Source organism: Pelobates fuscus, chromosome 4 (assembly GCF_036172605.1).
Source record: "Pelobates fuscus isolate aPelFus1 chromosome 4, aPelFus1.pri, whole genome shotgun sequence".
In the NCBI taxonomy this organism is placed as follows: Eukaryota; Metazoa; Chordata; class Amphibia; order Anura; family Pelobatidae; genus Pelobates; species Pelobates fuscus.
This window is the reverse complement of record NC_086320.1, coordinates 299,548,372-299,566,753: the sequence shown is the minus strand read 5'-3', so window position 1 is coordinate 299,566,753 and position 18,382 is coordinate 299,548,372. Positions and strand designations below refer to the sequence as shown.

The window sequence follows — 18,382 nt, the reverse complement described above, 5'->3', positions numbered from 1 at the left end:
CGGGGGCATTCCGCCCTCAGCTTGTTCCGACCCTCCTGTGAGAGGGATTTCCGGACCCTAAGGGCCAGGTATCGGGCTATATGGGTCGCAGGCTCCCATTCCGCGGAGCGAGGGTGCCTGAGGTTGTCTGGGTCAAAAGCCAGGGCATCCTTATCGTCAGAGGTTAGCTCTGCATCATGGGCCCCTGAAAGGGTTTTGGCCTGGGTTGGCCTGGAAGGGAATTGTGACCCTGGGAGGTCATCGTCCCCTGAAACCTCGTCCCCGTAGGGATCCGAGAACTGGTTGTCTGACTCCTCGTCCCCATCCTCGTCCGAATCGGACAATAAATCATGGGCACGTGCCCGTTTCCATTCTCTGGCCGCCGTAGCCCGGCCAGTAGCTCTACTGCGCGGTTGTTGCGCGCCATCATCGACAGCCTGAGGCGTGTCATTCAAACCAGGCTTTACCTGGGTGTGGGGAGGGTCAGCAGTGTGTTTGCGTTTGGCAGGTGCCTTGCGCCCTGGGCTAGTCCCTTCAGGGGAGCTGGGAGAGGGTCCTGTGCCAGACTGGGCGGGGAGGGCCTGTCTAAGGGCCTGAGAGATGGACAGGGAGATACTAGAGGACATAGCTCCCATGGCCGAGGAAATGGCCTTGTTAATGGAGGTGGACATAGTGGTGTCCAGGAGGGTTTGGAACTCCTCAGAGCCTATAAGGTTGGAGTCAGCCTGGGAATCAGATGCTGTGGTACCCCTAGGGGGAACAGGGTGGGGACTCAAATCACCACAGGCAGACTGCATAATCACAAACAAAGTAGGTAATGTCTAAGGCTAAAGGACAGAGACAGGTGCTGGATTGCTTAACCCACGCACAAAGGACAGAGCAGGAGAGAAAATACCCGGTAGGAGCAGGAGCAGGGATCAAGCAGCCTCCTCGGAGCAAAAAACGCCGAGTAATGAGGCTTAAAATGGCCGCCGGCACTATCGGCGACAGGAAACCAAGAAAATGGCCGCCGCGAGTGTTCGCGCATGCGCAGAACGCGCCCGCGGCGGAACCGGAGAAGATGAGAAACCGCCGGGGAACAACTTTGGCGGGATTCTAAGGGTGCCGAAAACGACAAGGGGGGGTGGGGGGATTGCCAGGGGCACAGAAGAGCCCAGGGACCCGGGTGAAAACGGGTCGGGTCAAAAACAGCCCAGGGTGAAGAGGGGCAAGAGCCCACCCCCAAAGGATAGAATAAGTAGTATATATAGGAATAAATTAAACATAAAACAAGCCCTGCAGAAAAACTGCAGGCAGTGTAGGTATAAATGACAGTAGAATGATATAGTCAATAAAATGTACTTAGCTGGTCTGAGGGAGCAGCGAAGAAAGAGGAAGAGGAAGAGAGTGCTACACCTTATATACTGAAAGGGGGAGGTTCCCTTATGTAGCACTGTGGAATATGTTGAATATGTATATATGTTAATGATATGTTTTTTTCTCTTTTCACTCATTTCTCTCTTCGCTGCTGAGGGAAAATAAAAGAAAGAGAAGCATAATAGGAGCCTCCGTGTCTTTAATAAAATTCAAAGTTAACGAAACAGTCTATTCTCCCATCTGCTGTAGAATGAGATTACATTTTTAAACTTTTCATACAAAACTGTTTTTATCTGTAGGTTACATAGCAACCTTTAAATTTGATGAAATTTAAAATTCTAAATTTTATTGAGGGTAATCAAAAACTCAAGTGCGTTTTTCTAAAAAATGATATCCAAATACACAAGTTTATTGCTAAATCCTCAATATTGTGGCTAGTGGCAATGGAGGGGAATATTCAGTTGAGCCTGGGCAAACAAGCTGTCTTGCCAAATAAAATGTTTCTACAAGTGTTCCTACAAGGGAAAATTAGGTTTAAAGTTAGTCTCATGTAAACGCATTTATTTGCACTCGGGCTTCTACTACATTTTAAGAAAAAACAAAGGATGTATCCATGCATTTTCAGTCAAATAAATGCTGAATTAGAAAGGTTGGTGCACTTTGCTGGTGAGATAGCTCAGTGTGCTAATGCATCATCAGTATAATCTGTTTAACCCTTGGGAGTCACAGGTTCAAATCCCAGCAGGGTTGACTCAGCCCTTCATCCTTCTGAGGTAGATAAAACGAGTACCGTACCATTAAATTGGGTAATTGTTACAAACCCTGGATGTTGGGCAAAAGTAACCTTTCCTGGTTAAATACTTTGTTATTATTATATCTGGGATTTTTCAATGTCTTGATGTGTAGTCAGGGTAATGGAAATAAGTAATCAGCCAATCGTATGGTAAATTTTTTGTGTATGAAACCAAAACACGGACGAATATTGCCCGGTTTGATAGATCTCTATACCGGCTATAACATTGAGAGGTAAAGTCAGAATGTAGCACACACACCTTGAATCCATAGATCCATCCATCTTTATGCTGGTAGAGTTTGTAATGGTACTTTCTTGTCACTCATTGGACAACTTAATACCAACTGGCTGTTGTGTACATGGCACAACTGATCTTAATATCTTTGCTGACCCCTTGTGTATTATCTTTATTGTTAAAGTATGCTAATCTTATTATTGCTACTTCCAGCAGAATAATGCTCTGTCACAAAGCACATGGCATCTCAACCTGCTTTCAAACCCAAACCCAAAGTTTTGTTCAGTTTCTTGTTTTAGCACAAAACCCTCCAAAGAAATTGCCTCTTTTGATATTGTGGAATTTTCACCATTATAACTTGTTGTCATATGTTGGTAATCAGATTTAAGGCACTGCACCTTTGTATGGAGAAGTCAAGCTATTTTTTGGACTGAAGCAGATGTTAGAGAGATTTACATAGTAAACGTAGAGTGTTTCCATAATTTTACAGTTAGTGGTTAGTATCACCAGAAGAGTATCCCCATTGTAGTGTGTTCAGCTTGCTTACGAAAGGCATTTATAGTAAATGTTTCTTGACGGTTACTCACTTGATTTAACTCTTTTTATGAAGTTTAAAGACCTAGGGTAGGAGTAGGCAACCTTCGGCACTCCAGATATTATATGGACTTAGCTCCTCTGACGCTTTGCATGTAGTCCACAAGATCTGGAGTGCTGAAGGTTGCCTACCCCTGATTTGACCTTGGATTTTACATTCTTTCTGTTTATCTGTGATGTGAACCTTGACCAACAAAATCACCTTATTATAACTAGTTTAGGTATCCACAGACAGAAACCACATTCACATCTATAGAGCGTTTTCTTAGAAGTTAAGATATATATAAGCTGTGTTTGGATTTATGGTGTTTTGTTGTTGGCTTTTGTGGATGAGCAGTGCAGCCAAGTGTTCATAGCAGTATCAAAAATGTATTCCCAATAGAAGAAGACCTTCACAGTTTCTGTAAAGTTCTCACAAGGCACATATTAAAGGGACACTATAGTCACCTGAACAACTTTAGCTTAATGAAGCAGTTTTGGTGTATAGAACATGCCCCTGCAGCCTCACTGCTCAATCCTCTGCCATTTAGGAGTTAAATACCTTTGTTTATAAACCCTAGTCACACCTCCCTGCATGTGACTTGCACAGCCTTCCATAAACACTTCCTGTAAAGAGAGCCCTATTTAGGCTTTCTTTATTGCAAGTTCTGTTTAATTAAGATTTTCTTATCCCCTGCTATGTTAGTAGCTTGCTAGACCCTGCAAGAGCCTCCTGTATGCGATTAAAGTTCAATTTAGAGATTGAGATACAATTATTTAAGTTAAATTACATCCGTTTGAAAGTGAAACCATTTTTTTTTGTTTGTTTTTTCAATACAGGCTCTGTCAATCATAGCCAGGGGAGGTGTGGCTAGGGCTGCATAAACAGAAACAAAGTGATTTAACTCCTAAATGACAGTGAATAGAGCAGTGAAATTGCATGGGAATGATCTATACACTAAAACTGCTTTATTTAGCTAAAGTAATTTAGGTGACTATAGTGTTCCTTTAAGTATACAATACTAGCAACAGTTACAAGGGTATAAAAGATTAATACATTTAATCTGTCCATCAGTCTCTGAATTCATTTCTAACAAAGAACAGAGTATTGACAGCGAAAAGTATTTTTTGTTTGTTTTAGAATCAAATGAATTAAGTGGTCGATGTTTGTTGATACGTGGAGCAGAATCTATCTTAAAATGTGTTTCCTGGGGAATAGCAATGTTTGTTTTAGCCCTAGGGGTGTCAAGTATTAGGTTAAACCTTTCTCTGATGTGCTCAGTTTCAAAGTATTACGGCCATAAACACTAAACCTGATTAATGGAATGGTCATCTAAGTACCAAATACATGAACTGCAAGGCTGAGTGCAAGGCAAAGGAGACAGGAGAGGACCAAGAGGCACAGAAAGGAAGAAATAGTTAGCTGGACATTCAGCAGAGTGGACAGTATAAGGATGGAAAAGGTAGTGAGAAGTGAGAATGAAATCAAATGTGGCAAATCAATTTATTTAACAATTCTTTATATAGTCGTCTTATCAAGTCCACTTTGCATAGATTAGCAATTAAACAATAACCAACAGTTACAGAGAAAATAAATAGATTATAGAATAATAAGTATTTTATAGATTATAGTACATATATGTTACAAAGTTCTATATTATACAACGTAGGTTACAGTAAATTATGGAATAATTAGGTTACATAAAACAAAACAATTGTGCATATAATTAATCCGATTCAAAACAGCTGGGGTTACAGCTTGGTTTCACATAGAGAAGCATGGATTCAATGCTTCTTTATGAGAAGCATTGTAAGTGCACTGATTGTTGCACATGCACCCTGTGTCCCAATGTTTCACTACGAGAAGCATTAGATTTGCTGGTAGATCATCAATCGTTATGACATTCCAGAGGGGGAGTGGGGCTGTGGTGTGGGATCTTCTCGCCACTGGTCAGATAATTTTTAAAGAGCAACATGGGTGACTCATGTAAGTGTCAAACTGTTCAAAAGGGAGAAGGAATGAGCACACAAAGGCTTACATTTAAATATTTAACGCATCAATTACATTGACACGTGTTTTCATAACATAAAGACTATCTGTTGTATAACTATTATTTTATTGTAATTTTGTTTATCTTTGTTAATCTTTTTATCTCTATCGGATTGCTTAAGGTATTTTTAAATCATAGGCTTCAGTAAATCAGTAAATGTTTAATAGAGCAGGATTATTCTGTGAATTTAGATAAGTGCAAAAAAGATTTGCTAAAATGATATACTTTCCTTTTTTAATTCAAGCTTCTGCATGTTGAATAGCTGCAATATTATATAACGGTATTTTTATGCTTTCAGGTAACAATTTCAAGTATTTTGCTTCAATGTATAATTGCCTTGGGCTTTAAATAAACCATTTATAACTAAAGAGAGTTGCTTTGATTAAGAACATGTGTGAAATGTTGGACAAAGTTGCAGAGTTGCAAAAATTCTCCATTTCAGGGAGGTTCCAATATTTATTTTTTTCATCCTTTATTTACAAGCCATTCCTTAATGCATTGAGGCGTAAAGCCATGAAATATTACAGCGATATATGACCCAATAGCAGCCTATCCAAAATTAAGCTAGCTGGAGCAATGGAGTTTTCAGAAAGCATAGGGAGATTATACAAAATGCTTCTAATTTTGGCCATATTAGAAAAGAAAATATAGCAAAAGGGGGAGCTAATTCTAAACACCTTGTCTTAGTTATTCCATAAGGTAACAAACTCCCATTTAGGTGCTAAACGTGTTGCAAGTGGCAGTGGTACAATAAAGCAAAACTAAAATGTGTATATGCATATTACTATAAGGCCAGATTTGGTGGTTAAATCAGATCCTGAATATTGTGGTGCACTCTTGGTCGACACCCCTAATCTTCCTTGGCCGTGTTAGTAAGCTGAGCTGAAAGCCCAAGAGGCAAAAAAACTCTTTGGGGTCATCAGGAGATGAAAGGTAAAACTGACTGCCAGCATAAGTAGCAGTGAGGCCTCGGCAAGGTTCCCATTTATAGGGCACACAGGATAGTGTTTGCACCATTTTAGTGTTTGAAAAGGCAGATTCCTGTAGAAGAGGAAGATCCTGGTGATCATAAGCCTGGATTTTTTCAAATTCAATGTTGCCCTGAGTTTGGGTCTCTTTCAAGAGTGGCATATTGTTTGACACGTTGGTGAGGTGGACAACCACATCTCAAGGATAGTCCACCAGGGATATGATGACTCTGTGTATTCTATACACCTGGTATACAGAGATCCAGCAGCATTGGATATAGCCAGAAAGTCCAGCAAGCCCTGAACAGACTGCAGTAACTCACTTGGCTTTGTATGTTTTGTATACTGCAGATAACTCCAGGCCCTCCATCCTCTTCATAGCTGCCATCTGCTGCTTGGGAAAAGATGCTGAAGTCAACTCATGTGAAGGTGATCATGATGTTTAACCGGAAGTGGTATAGCATACGAGTAAAATATATTTCCTGTGTTATCTCTCCACTGCCAGTATTAATGGGAATGGGTAAGCATAAAAAAATGAGTATGTGTCACGGTTCCGGAACCAGACACACGGACAGATCATGAGAGGAACAATTGCAATACCGGTCCTTAGAGTGGCCGGGCTATGCAAAAGGAGAAAGGACAGTGTACAAGCCAAAGTCAAAGGAGTATAGGAGTACAGAGATACGGAACAACAATAAGACAAGCTGAGGTCAAGGATCAGAGAAGACCGAGTAAACAAGAAACAAAGCCAAAATTTGGTAATCAACGATCAGATAGAGTAAACGCGCTATTGAGCTATCAGAAGACCACAACAGGGCAATAAGGCACAGAGGAGGTAAGTTTAAATATGCTTAGGGTAATACTGATTGTCTAGTTTCCAGTTAGAGTTAATTATAACACGTGGAAGGTATTTGATCCTTCCATTTTGACCCCTGACATCGTCAATGTGAGCCGAGTCAGTGTACAGCATTAGACAGAATGCCGACGGGAACTGTGGTCACTGAAACAGCCGCAAGCGGCAAGCAGGCACTAGAAGCCGCCGTGAGCGGTGAGCGGGTAAGTGAAGCCGCCGTGAGCGGCGCACGTGCAGGTTGCCTGACAGTATGTTAGGCGAAGAACACAAAAACAATTAAATAATGTTGACTGTAGCCAGGATCTCAATCGTCCTGTTTCTAACTTTGATATTTTAGCTTAGATTTAGCAGGTCACTGTTGCAAGCAGTGGAAAATATTTTGCCAACAGGTTTGAAATAAGGAGTGGACAGTTTGGATTGAGGTCATCACAGTGTTACAGCACATATTACTAGTGACACATGGTAGTAGGAAATAGATGCAATGTGATTTGACAGGCAATGCCCTGCAGAGAACCTCACGTAGCACAGATACTGTGAATTGTACACCATGCTAGCACAATGAAAGATGGACTTGGGCAGTACATGTCGGAGACTGTCCTGTCTGACCTGGGAAACCTGAGAGGTATTGGGGACTTATTTGTTCCTAACCACTCATGGGGGTTCGTGACATCAATCAGGTTTTCCCAACATTCTGTCTGTTACTATTTCCTACTGTGTATTGTGCTTTGTTTAAAATGAAAAGATATTCTATAGAATGCCATATTTATTTATACTGCTGTGCGTATGTTGTAGTTTAAAAATGAGAATTTTCAGCTCTCATGCCATAGCAGGAATCATCTTAAACCCTCTTTACAGTTCTTTTTCATTTTATAAGTGTTTATTGAGGTATTTCAATACAACAATAAATATCAAATGTGTTTTCTGTTTACATGAACTCCGGTTCTGGAGAACTTTGTGAGCTAAACAACTAGAATATTAATAGTATAAAAGTAAGGCAGTAAACTGAAGAATATGAGAAGGAGAAGAAGGAAGGAGTAGAGAATCGAGGAATTGGGCAAGTAGACTTTTTGTTGGTGGTAGTCGCATTTTTTTTCTAGGTACAAATGTGGAAGGGCCACAAATCCTGGATGATGTGAAATTTTCCAATTTCTTTACACTTCTTTTAATGAAGCATTAAGTGATACTATTGAGTTAGGAATACACATCTGTATTCATAATGCTTTAGAGATCCTGGGCCTTCTGGTCCCTGTTCCTGCATGTTTAAGAACATTCTAGGAGCATCTTTTCAATTCTTCAAGATTCTTCTAATTTATTAAAATTTTTACAGAACAGAATCAAGAGATAACAATTATAAATAGCCAGATGGACTCCCAATCTCCTACATACGCACCTTCAAAGACATTCTACTACCCAAACTCCTGACGGGCATCAACTCCATACGAACCGGAGGTCAATTCCACACAGACACCCTGAGGGCGACAGTCACGATCATACCTAAGGAGGGCAAAGACCCAACGAACTGCGCCAGCTACCGGACGATCTCGCTGCTAAACGCGGACTTAAAACTCTTCGCCAAAGCCATGGCCCTTAGAGTAGCCATGGCCCTTAGAGTAGCTCGCACACTCCCAGACCTGGTACACCCAGACCAAGTCAGATTCATATATCAAGCAACGCACCTCCATCGACTAGTTGACTGGCACGCCAACCCGAGCACTAAACAATGGGTACACATGGAACTACAGCAAGCGCAGGGGAAGATCCCCGCCCTACTATGGCTAGGTGAAGCTACACATGGAGACATGCGTACAGGGAATCCAATGATAGACGCCACTCTGAGGGTCTGGTGCAGAGTGCGATACAACAAGAAACTCACGACGTCCCCCAACCCGCTCACACCCATAACTAATAACCCGACACTGGCAGGAGGACTTAGCTCCACAGACCTACGGAACTTCGGAGCAACGGACTGGGTACACATATGCCAATGGTGCAACGGACCGAATCTGAAGACCCTGGCAGAACTACTACAAGACCGCAGACCAAACAGACTAGACGAATTCCGTTACCACCAAATAAAAACGTACGTCATCGCTGTGAAAGGCAAAAACCACCTACATCGCCCGCTGCTGCAACTAGAACACATCTGCACGACCAGACAGCACCTCGCACAGGGTGTATCGCTCCTATACACCACACTACAAAATAACGGGGACAAGAGCCCACTAGGCTTCACAGAGCGATGGGAGAGGGAGACGGGGGTTGAACTGACGGACCTCGAATGGGGAAACATCTTCAGTTGTTGACACACAAATGATCTATATGCACTAAATTCCAAGAGTGCAACTATAAAATACTAACGTACTGGTACAGGACCCCGGATGTACTACAGCACGTACACGAATCGATCCCAGGAGAATGCTGGAGATGCGGCACAGAAGAGGGCACAGGGCTCCACATCTGGTGGACATGTTCCCATATTGTACCATACTGGCAAATGATACACCGAACAATCAACGAAATCATGGGAATGGAAATCCCTCTACAGCCGCTACCGATGCTACTGAATCACACACACATACCGCCGAAGAAATAAAAAAAGGGCCTCACCATACACCTGCTCACGGCGGCGAAAACGCTTATACCAACAATGTGGAAAAGCCCAACAATTCCCACCTTTCAACAATGAATAGACAGAGTGGAAACAATCTACAACCTGGAAATGATGACGGCCTCACTGCAGGGACATTCGGACAAGTGTGCCCTGACATGGTTCCCTTGGGCGGACTATGTGTCAAAAAGAGCTGCGCGAGCGGGCGCAGGAGGGAGCGGGGTTACCGCCGCGGCGGCGGCACATGCTTCACGACAAGACAACAGACAGCTACAATAAACTCCACAACTAACAGAACCGCACACCTGAACATACCCCGCCCCCCCCAGGGACTATAGACGTACAACAGAGACGCACACTCGCAGCACCCCACAAAAACTACAGCTAGACCATAACGAACAGACACCTACGAATAGAGAAGACAGACGGTCAGAGAGGAGAAGGCAACACGATCGGAGTACAAAGGCTAGCTGACCTAGGTCTCTCGTAGCCACATACGAGAAAAGATAGGAACAAGGGGAAAGCCACCGATAGGGACAAAGCCACCCCACGCAGGGTAATAGGGCTTCAAGACACCTTAGAACAGACGACTAACATAGGCACCTTAAAGACAGACCAACCCCCGACCTACCTACAGCCAAACACGACGGACACATACCCTCCACACCCGACAGGGAACACGACAATACTCGAAAAGTAAGACGCGATTACCCCACAAGGGAAAACGAAATGACTACCAACAACGGGAGTAACATTTGAAGACACACTAAACCGATAAGGACCAAGATACCACAAATCGAACATAAACACAACCCGACGCGACAAACAACCCTATAGAGATGACACGATGACAAATGTAGACCACATCACACACACGGCCTACACCCAGAACTTGACCCAACGCACATTAAAAAATTGCGAATGAATACAACGCCCACCTGAGCTCTCAGGGTAAAGAAAACAAAAGGGTAAAAAGCCAAACAGGGATACACGCTAACACCTGGCTGCACGACCCGGGAATAAGCTATATAAACGAGACTCGGAAAACGCCCACCACTAACCAAAACGTAGCTTGAGAAGGGGTCACAACGCAAAACGAAGACATCGACACTCTCACAAACGCCGCTCACGCGGCAGCGCAAACTACACCTGAGCTCTCACCCTACACGTACCTACTGAAACAAAAACAAAAAATAAATACACCCGAATACCCACAAACACAGACGCAAACAACAGGTAGCCAACACGGTAATACGCTCTACACTCAACACAATAGAAAAGAATATACCTAGCTCTGACTGCTACTAAAAACTAAATGTTTAACTGTTGTAAGAATGTTCATCCGCATATGTTCAATGCAATAACAAGATCTGTATGTTACATATCTGTGACCGACAAACAAAAATAAAGAATGTAAAAAAAACAAAAAAAAAATTATAAATATCCTATTTTCGAACAGAGGCAAAAAAGAACAGAATGGGTTATGAACAGTAAAAAAATAATAATAATTCTGCCAGGACACTGGTGAGGAAGTCTCTTAAACAGTAACATATAACCAGGTTATCCTTCAAACAATAGCATCTGTTTCATGCTCCATGAATAAAAAGCATAATTTTTCTTTCTTTTTAGCAAAATGAGAAAACCGTGTGGGTATACACATTTTATAAATAAAAGACCTGCTCTAGGCGTACAGTTTTCTGACGCATTTCAACCAATTAGATGTAATCCTAGAATGAACAAACAGAAGAGAACTTCCACTAATGAGTGAACTAATTATCAAAATGAAAACACATGCACAAAAACCACCACTGGTTTCAAAGTAAAACAAAAAACATGCACAACAAACCAACAATACTTAAATTGACTTAGAAAATGTTTGACCATGCAGGTCCTCTCTCCGACAGCAGACTCATCGTAAGACATTTTTTTTTTTTTTACGCATGACCTCCAAAACTAGTGGAAATGCAGATGATTATTTACTTTAAACGCCCACTATAGTGCCAGGAAAACATACTCGTTTTCCTGGCACTATAGTACCCTAAGGGTGCCCCCACCCTCAGGGTCCCCCTCCCGCCCGGCTCTGGAAAGGGGTAAAACTTACCTTTTTCCAGCGCTGGGCGGGGCGATCTCTGCCTCCGATCCTCCTCCGTTCCGCCCCGTCGACTGAATGCGCACGCGCGGCAAGAGCTGCGCGCGCATTCAGCCGGTCGCATAGGAAAGCATTTACAATGCTTTCCAATGGACGCTTGCGTGCTCTCACTGTGATTTTCACAGTGAGAATCACGCAAGCGCCTCTAGCGGCTGTCAATGAGACAGCCACTAGAGGATTTGGGGGAAGGCTTAACCCATTTATAAACATAGCAGTTTCTCTGAAACTGCTATGTTTATAAAAAAATGGGTTAACCCTAGCTGGACCTGGACCTCATTAAGCTGAAGTGGTCCGGGTGCCTAGAGTGGTCCTTTAATGGTGATGCTACTTATTGAGTAGTTACTGTCAGTATAATTTGGTTAGTATAGACTAGCAAACAGATGTATGAGTCGCAAGAGCCTGCAGAAATAGATCGCAGAAATAGATCACAGAAATAACATCTGTTTCCTCGTTCTTGGTCTTTGACAGGTATGGATCCCAAACCCTTCCTAAAGCTAAAGGTCCAAGATCTCAGACTGGGTTGCTCCTGCCTTCAAAGTGACAAACAGGGCAGTGAGAAAAACCCTGAACTAGAACGTATTACTTCCTGATCTTAACAAAACTAGTACAAACAATTTAGGACATATTTCCATAGATGAGCACTGACTAAATAGCAGAAAGCATAAATTATCGTTAAAGAAATACTATAGGGTCAGGAACACAAATATGTATTCCTGACCCTATAGTGTTAAAAACACTATTTAGTCCCCCATGGCCCTCCCTGCCTCTCTAAAAATAGTAAAATCTTACCTTTATTCCAGTCTGCACAATGTGCAGCACTGACCCAGGAAGCATCTCTAGCAGCCATCTGAGGAGTGGCCACTGGAGGTGTGCCTAGGGTGTAATTTAAACACTGCTTTTCTCTGAACAGACAGTGGTTACTGCAAAAAGTCTGTGGGGACATGCTATACTCACCAGAACAACTACATTAAGCTGTAGTTGTTTTGGTGACTATAGTGTCCCTTTAATTCTTACTTTATTTCTTCAATTTAAATGCATTACAGAGACATTGTTCATGTGTGATTATAAAACAAAGTTCTGGCAAAACAAAATGATTGAAATAAATGTGAAAATTATAGAGTTCATTGTAAAAAGCCTTTTTTTAAATTTTTTTTTTTTTGAAAAATTAATTCTTCTTTATTGCATTTCATAGGCCCTGAGATTATGGCTGAGGATGCGATTGAAGAGAAGTCCGGTTCTTGGTTTTTGCTTCCTGTGTGCCTTGTCTGTGGCATTAATTAATAGTTTGCCCTCGATTCCCGCAGACAGTAATGGAAAAACTGATTTTCTGCAACTTATACAGCACAGGAAGGCTTCCCGACACAAAAGATTGTGGACTGACACGAGAGACTCTGTGCCAAAGCTGCTCCAAAGCTCTGACCACAGGAGCTGGGATTTGGGCCCAAAAATTTCGAGTCATGGAACACAACCATTTATTAATGCCAGCCACGATTGCAAGGAGAAAAATAATTTAGGTCAGCTTAACCAGCAATCACTATGGAAACATAATCATAAAGAAACCAAAGAGCAGAGGACTTTAACCAAAGAACGTTTACATGGTGTACTTAATACCACCAACATAAAACCAAAAAACATCATTCTGGAAAGCCAAATAAATAAAGCAAGACACATATATTTACAAACTCATATAGATGTTCTTGCAGGCAAGAATTATAATAAGATCAAGAAAAGAAAGAGCTTATTTCCGAAACCCAATGTGGTTATCAACAATTCTTGGCACAAAGGAACTGCTCAATTACAATTAGTACCTAACCACGACTCAGATCTCCAGCCAGGATTTTTCCACTGGCGACCAGATAAACGTACGGCCTTATCAGAAGCCGATAGAAAAGGTCCTGTACTTAATGGGAAGGCTGCCAGAGAGCACTTAGATAATCAAACTGATTTGGCTCAGGGAACTTCAAACAAAAATAAAAAACATTTAGGTTTACAGTGCTCGTCGTTTCATCAAGTGGCAGTGCAACAAAGAAAGGAAGAAGGTCTCAGCAACCAAGAAACCCCCTGGTTTTCTTCAGATGACTTACAGAAGATGAGGTTATTGTCGAAGGGACAGATTGTAGCAAAGTCTAGAATTCCTGCACACGGACAGGTCCTTAAAGTTGTTCTATGCCACAACTCACTGATGAGTGATTGTCAAATGAAGATTCATTGCTCGCAGGGAGTCTGTGGATTAATAAAGAGACCCAATGATTTATATGAAGTTCTAGCATTTCATCTTGACAGGATCCTGGGGCTGAATAGGAGCCTTCCAGCTGTAGCTCGCAAATTTATTAGTGACTTATTGCCTTATAAGTATACCAACGGCGTTGCAAGACCAATCATATGGTGGGCCCCGGACATTATGCATTTAAATGACACCAACAATGATCAGAACTCCCATGCCGTGGGATGGTTGGAATATCAGACCATGCTGAAACACAGGTGTGGCATGGAGGACACTGGTACCCACATTAATACACCCCCATGTGTGGGCATAAAACATACAGAATGGACAAAGCTGTCTCTTTTTGACTTTCTTCTTCAGGTACGAATTACTTTAGCTTTAGATTCCATATGTCTGTTAAACACACACATACTTTTAATTCGTTTCCACTACTTATGTGGAAGCTGCCACTAGAGACCACACTGCACATCAAATCTGTATATATCCACGGGAACTCTGGTATTTGCAGGTGAGATAGCTCACTTGGTTGTGTGCAAAATGTACTACCTGTATAAACAACCTCACTGTCACAGGCTTGATTAACAGAGTGGCCTAGTAAACTCTCACTCCTAACAAGATTAATAATGTAAGTATTTATATTAGCAATATGTATTAATCACCACCTGATCCAGAATGAGAGCATGCAGAAAAAATAAATAAATGGTAAATAGAAATAATTATTGTTTAGGTAGCACTGACATTTATTTATTTTACATAAGAATGGTGCACTTTTTGCAATTGGATGTGTATGAAAACTGAAACCTAAACAACATAATCAGGTTTATGTGGTCTGACTTGGTTGGAAAAAAAAAACATCTGAAGAGGTAAATTAAAGCTGGGTGCTTATCAGGGCCGGATTAACATAGGGGCTGATGGAACTGCAGCTCCAGGCCTAGGCCCAGGCCCATGGAATAGGCCCATTGATTTAAAAAAAAAACAATATATATATATATATATATATAGGAAACATGGGGGGATGGTTGCACTCACCTAAACATGCTTAAATGGGGTGCTGCTGGGGGCCATATTATACAATAAACAATACACAAGATCCAGCGCACTCTCCTATCCACTAAACAGCAACTTCAATGTTGACAGATTTTATTAGTTTGTAAAAGTTTTTTTTAAAAACACCTAATCTAGGCAAAAAAAATGGGGATTTAGTTACATTATATGATCATACATTGCATAAGCCTGCCACAACGTCAATGTACCCCATCTTTGGCAGGTCCTACTCTCACAGTCTAATGTCTGCTCTTATGAGATTAACCACTTACTTGGGAAAAAATTCCATCTGAGGCTCTCTGCAGTACAAGGCTAAATAGGGACCTGAGATGAGGCACCTGTAACAGGGAGGGGTGCAAAACCAAGGAGTTGGCTAGACTCCCAAATATATATAGGAAACATGGGGGGATGGTTGCACTCACCTAAACATGCTTAAATGGGGTGCTGCTGGGGGCCATATTATACAATAAACAATACACAAGATCCAGCGCACTCTCCTATCCACTAAACAGCAACTTCAATGTTGACAGATTTTATTAGTTTGTAAAAGTTTTTTTTAAAAACACCTAATCTAGGCAAAAAAAATGGGGATTTAGTTACATTATATGATCATACATTGCATAAGAGGTAAATTAAAGCTGGGTGCTTATCAGGGCCGGATTAACATAGGGGCTGATGGAACTGCAGCTCCAGGCCCAGGCCCATGGAATAGGCCCATTGATTTAAAAAAAAAAATTATATATATATATATATTTTTTTTTTTTTACACACACTACTCTTAGCGTTGCCAGGTATTTCTCATGTATTTCTTATGGTTGCCAAGTATTTCTCAGAAGTATTTCCCAGGTATTTGAGGCTGCCTAGCTGGTGCCGGTAATGCAGTAATACCGGCAATACAAATGTCTGTCTCAGTATAAACAGAGATTATTCTGCAATACCAGCGCCGGCCAGTAGGGCCCTCCCTGCCTCTCTCTACTCATTGATCCGCAAGGGAGCAGCTCTGCACAGAGAGTCCAGACAGCAGTTTCGAGCCTGCGAGACATGGGGACAGTCTCTCAGTGTCCCCATGTCTCCCAGCCAGTGTCCCTAGTGTCTCAGTGTCTCCGTGACTCCCAGTGTCCCTGGTGTCTCTCAGTGTCCCCATGTCTCCCAGTGTGCCTGGTGTCTCTCTGTGTCCCTAGTGTCTGTGTCCCTAGTCTCCCAGAGTGCCCTAGTCTCTAAGTGTCCCCATGTATCTCAGTGTCCCCAAGTCTCACAGTGTCCCAATGTCTCTAAGTGTCCCCTAGTGTCCTAGTGACATCAGGACACTGGGAGACATGGGGATACAAACACCAGGGGACACTGAGAGACATGGATACACTGGGGGACACAGGGAGACATGGGGACACTGGGCGACTTTGAGACTTGGGAGATATGGGGCACTCCCAGTGTCCCCATGTCTCCCAGCCAGTGTCCCTAGTATCTCAGCATCTCCATGTGTCCCTGTGTCCCCCAGTCTCCATGTCTCTCAGTGTCCATAGTGTGCCACTGTCCCTAGTCTCCCAGTGTCTCAGTGTCCCCATGTCTCCTAGTGTCTCAGTGTCCCCTAGTATAAAAGAAAAAATCTGAGGCACTCACTGTGATAGATTGAAGCAGGTTTATTGGACACCGCAACGTTTTGACCTGTACCCAGGTCTTCATCAAGTCTCCAGTGTCCCCTATGTATCAGAGTGTCTCAGAGTGTCTCCCAGTGTCCATAGTGTCTCAGTGCCCCCTAGTCTCTCAGAATCCCCTAGTATCTCAGTGTCCCCATGTCTCACAGTGCCCCCAAGTGTCTCAGTGTCCCCTAGTATAAAAGAAAAAATATCAGGCACTCACAGTGATAGATTTAAGCAGGTTTATTGGACACTGCAATGTTTTGACCTGTACCCAGGTCTTTATCGAGTCTCCAGTGTCCCCTATGTATCACAGTGTCCCCTATGTATCACAGTGTCTCAGTGCCCCATGTCCCCCAGTGTCCCCTCATGTCTCAAAGTCACCCAGTGTCCCCATGTCTCCGTGTCTCTCAGTGTCCCCAAGAGTCTGTGTCCCCAGGTCTCCCAGTGTCCCCTAGTATCTCAGTGTCCCCATGTCTCCCAGTGTCCTTCAATGTCCCCTAGTGACATGGGGACACTGGGAGACATGGGGACAAAGAGATACTAGGGAACACTGGGAGCAGGTTTATTGGACACCACAATGTTTTGACCTGTACCCAGGTCTTTATCGAGTCTCCAGTGTCCTCTATATATCACAGTGTCCCCTATGTATCACAGTGTCTCAGTGCCCCATGTCTCCCAGTGTCCCCTCATGTCTCAAAGTCACCCAGTGTCCCCATGTCTCTGTGTCTCTCAGTGTCCCCAAGAGTCTGTGTCCCTAGGTCTCCCAGTGTTCCCTAGTATCTCAGTGTCCCCATGTCTCCCAGTGTCCCAATGTTTCTCAATGTTCCCTAGTGTCCTAGTGACATGGGGACACTGGGAGACATAGGGACACAGACACTAAGGAACTGGGTGACATGGGGACACAAACATGTCCCCTTTTTGTGTATGTTCACCCCTGTCGGCAGTTCTGGTTATGTGATTTGTGTCAGTGGCCCACCCTTTTACCCCATCCATAGACTTCCTAATTTACTGGACACTGCTGTTAGGGGGTATGGTATGGGATGGGTTTACTTGAAAGATGAAAGCGTGAGATTAGCATAGGGTACGTGTTTTCTCAAAGCTGCATCCTATGAGTTTCCCTCCAGCACCATCTCCATCAGATACATGACGCTTAGGAGGTAGGACTGTTTTAGTGTTGTTGGTCAATAAGATTTTGTAATTAGGCCCATCATAATTGTCAGCACCAGGCCCACTGGGCTCTTAATCTGGCCCTGGTGCTTATAACCAGTCCATACTTTCACTATCCTCAAAAGAATAAAATGGGTAAGAAAATAACTTCATTCATTTTCTAAAAAAAAATTGTCAGATTTAAGCTATCTTGAACTGACTCTTATAGCGATCTAGGTGCTGATTGGCCATCAAGTATTGCTCCAACTTACCTGAAAAAAAGAATAAAAAAATGGCAGCTAACTATATGTATTTAATTACAATAAACTATATTAAAGTTCACACAACCCCTGCTAGTGTGGAAAACAGGATATCGGCTGATTCTCGATTAACCACTATTCATAGTAATGTGGGGTGTTGACAAAAAGAGTAGGGGACTTCTACATAATACTAACAATGGAGTACTGGCCTCCTATTGCCCTACTTTCAGTGTGGCTGGTTATAAATGAATAGAAATTAATTAATGGGAGGAGTTGAGATCAGTGGTCTTTCGTCTGTCATGTGGGCTGTGGGATTGCAGTTCAGCTAAACTATATAGGTTAGTACCAACCCCTATAATTATTAGTTTGTAATGGAATGTCCTGTTCCCCAGTATATGTTACCCCACTGCTAATAGAAATGAAAAACTTTCTACTTTCAATGTTAGTATTTTATATTTAGTTATAAAATGTATAAATCTCCATTTGACTACTACCAATATATTGAA

The 18,382-nt window shown here is 42.5% G+C and overlaps 1 protein-coding gene across 2 annotated transcripts in view; it reads left to right on the top strand.

Annotated features, from left to right (window-relative positions):
* Positions 1–18,382, top strand: part of GASK1A (golgi associated kinase 1A) — a 61,818-nt gene that overhangs the window by 17,312 nt on the left and 26,124 nt on the right. The window contains exons 2-3 of one of the 2 annotated variants that reach the window (XM_063452237.1): positions 6,307–6,384; positions 12,758–14,149. In XM_063452237.1, coding sequence (XP_063308307.1) covers positions 6,361–6,384; positions 12,758–14,149 — 1,416 coding nt within the window. In that variant the 5' untranslated portion in view covers positions 6,307–6,360. The remainder of the gene's footprint in view (positions 1–6,306; positions 6,385–12,757; positions 14,150–18,382) is intronic. The other variant, XM_063452238.1, reaches the window with a different exon arrangement.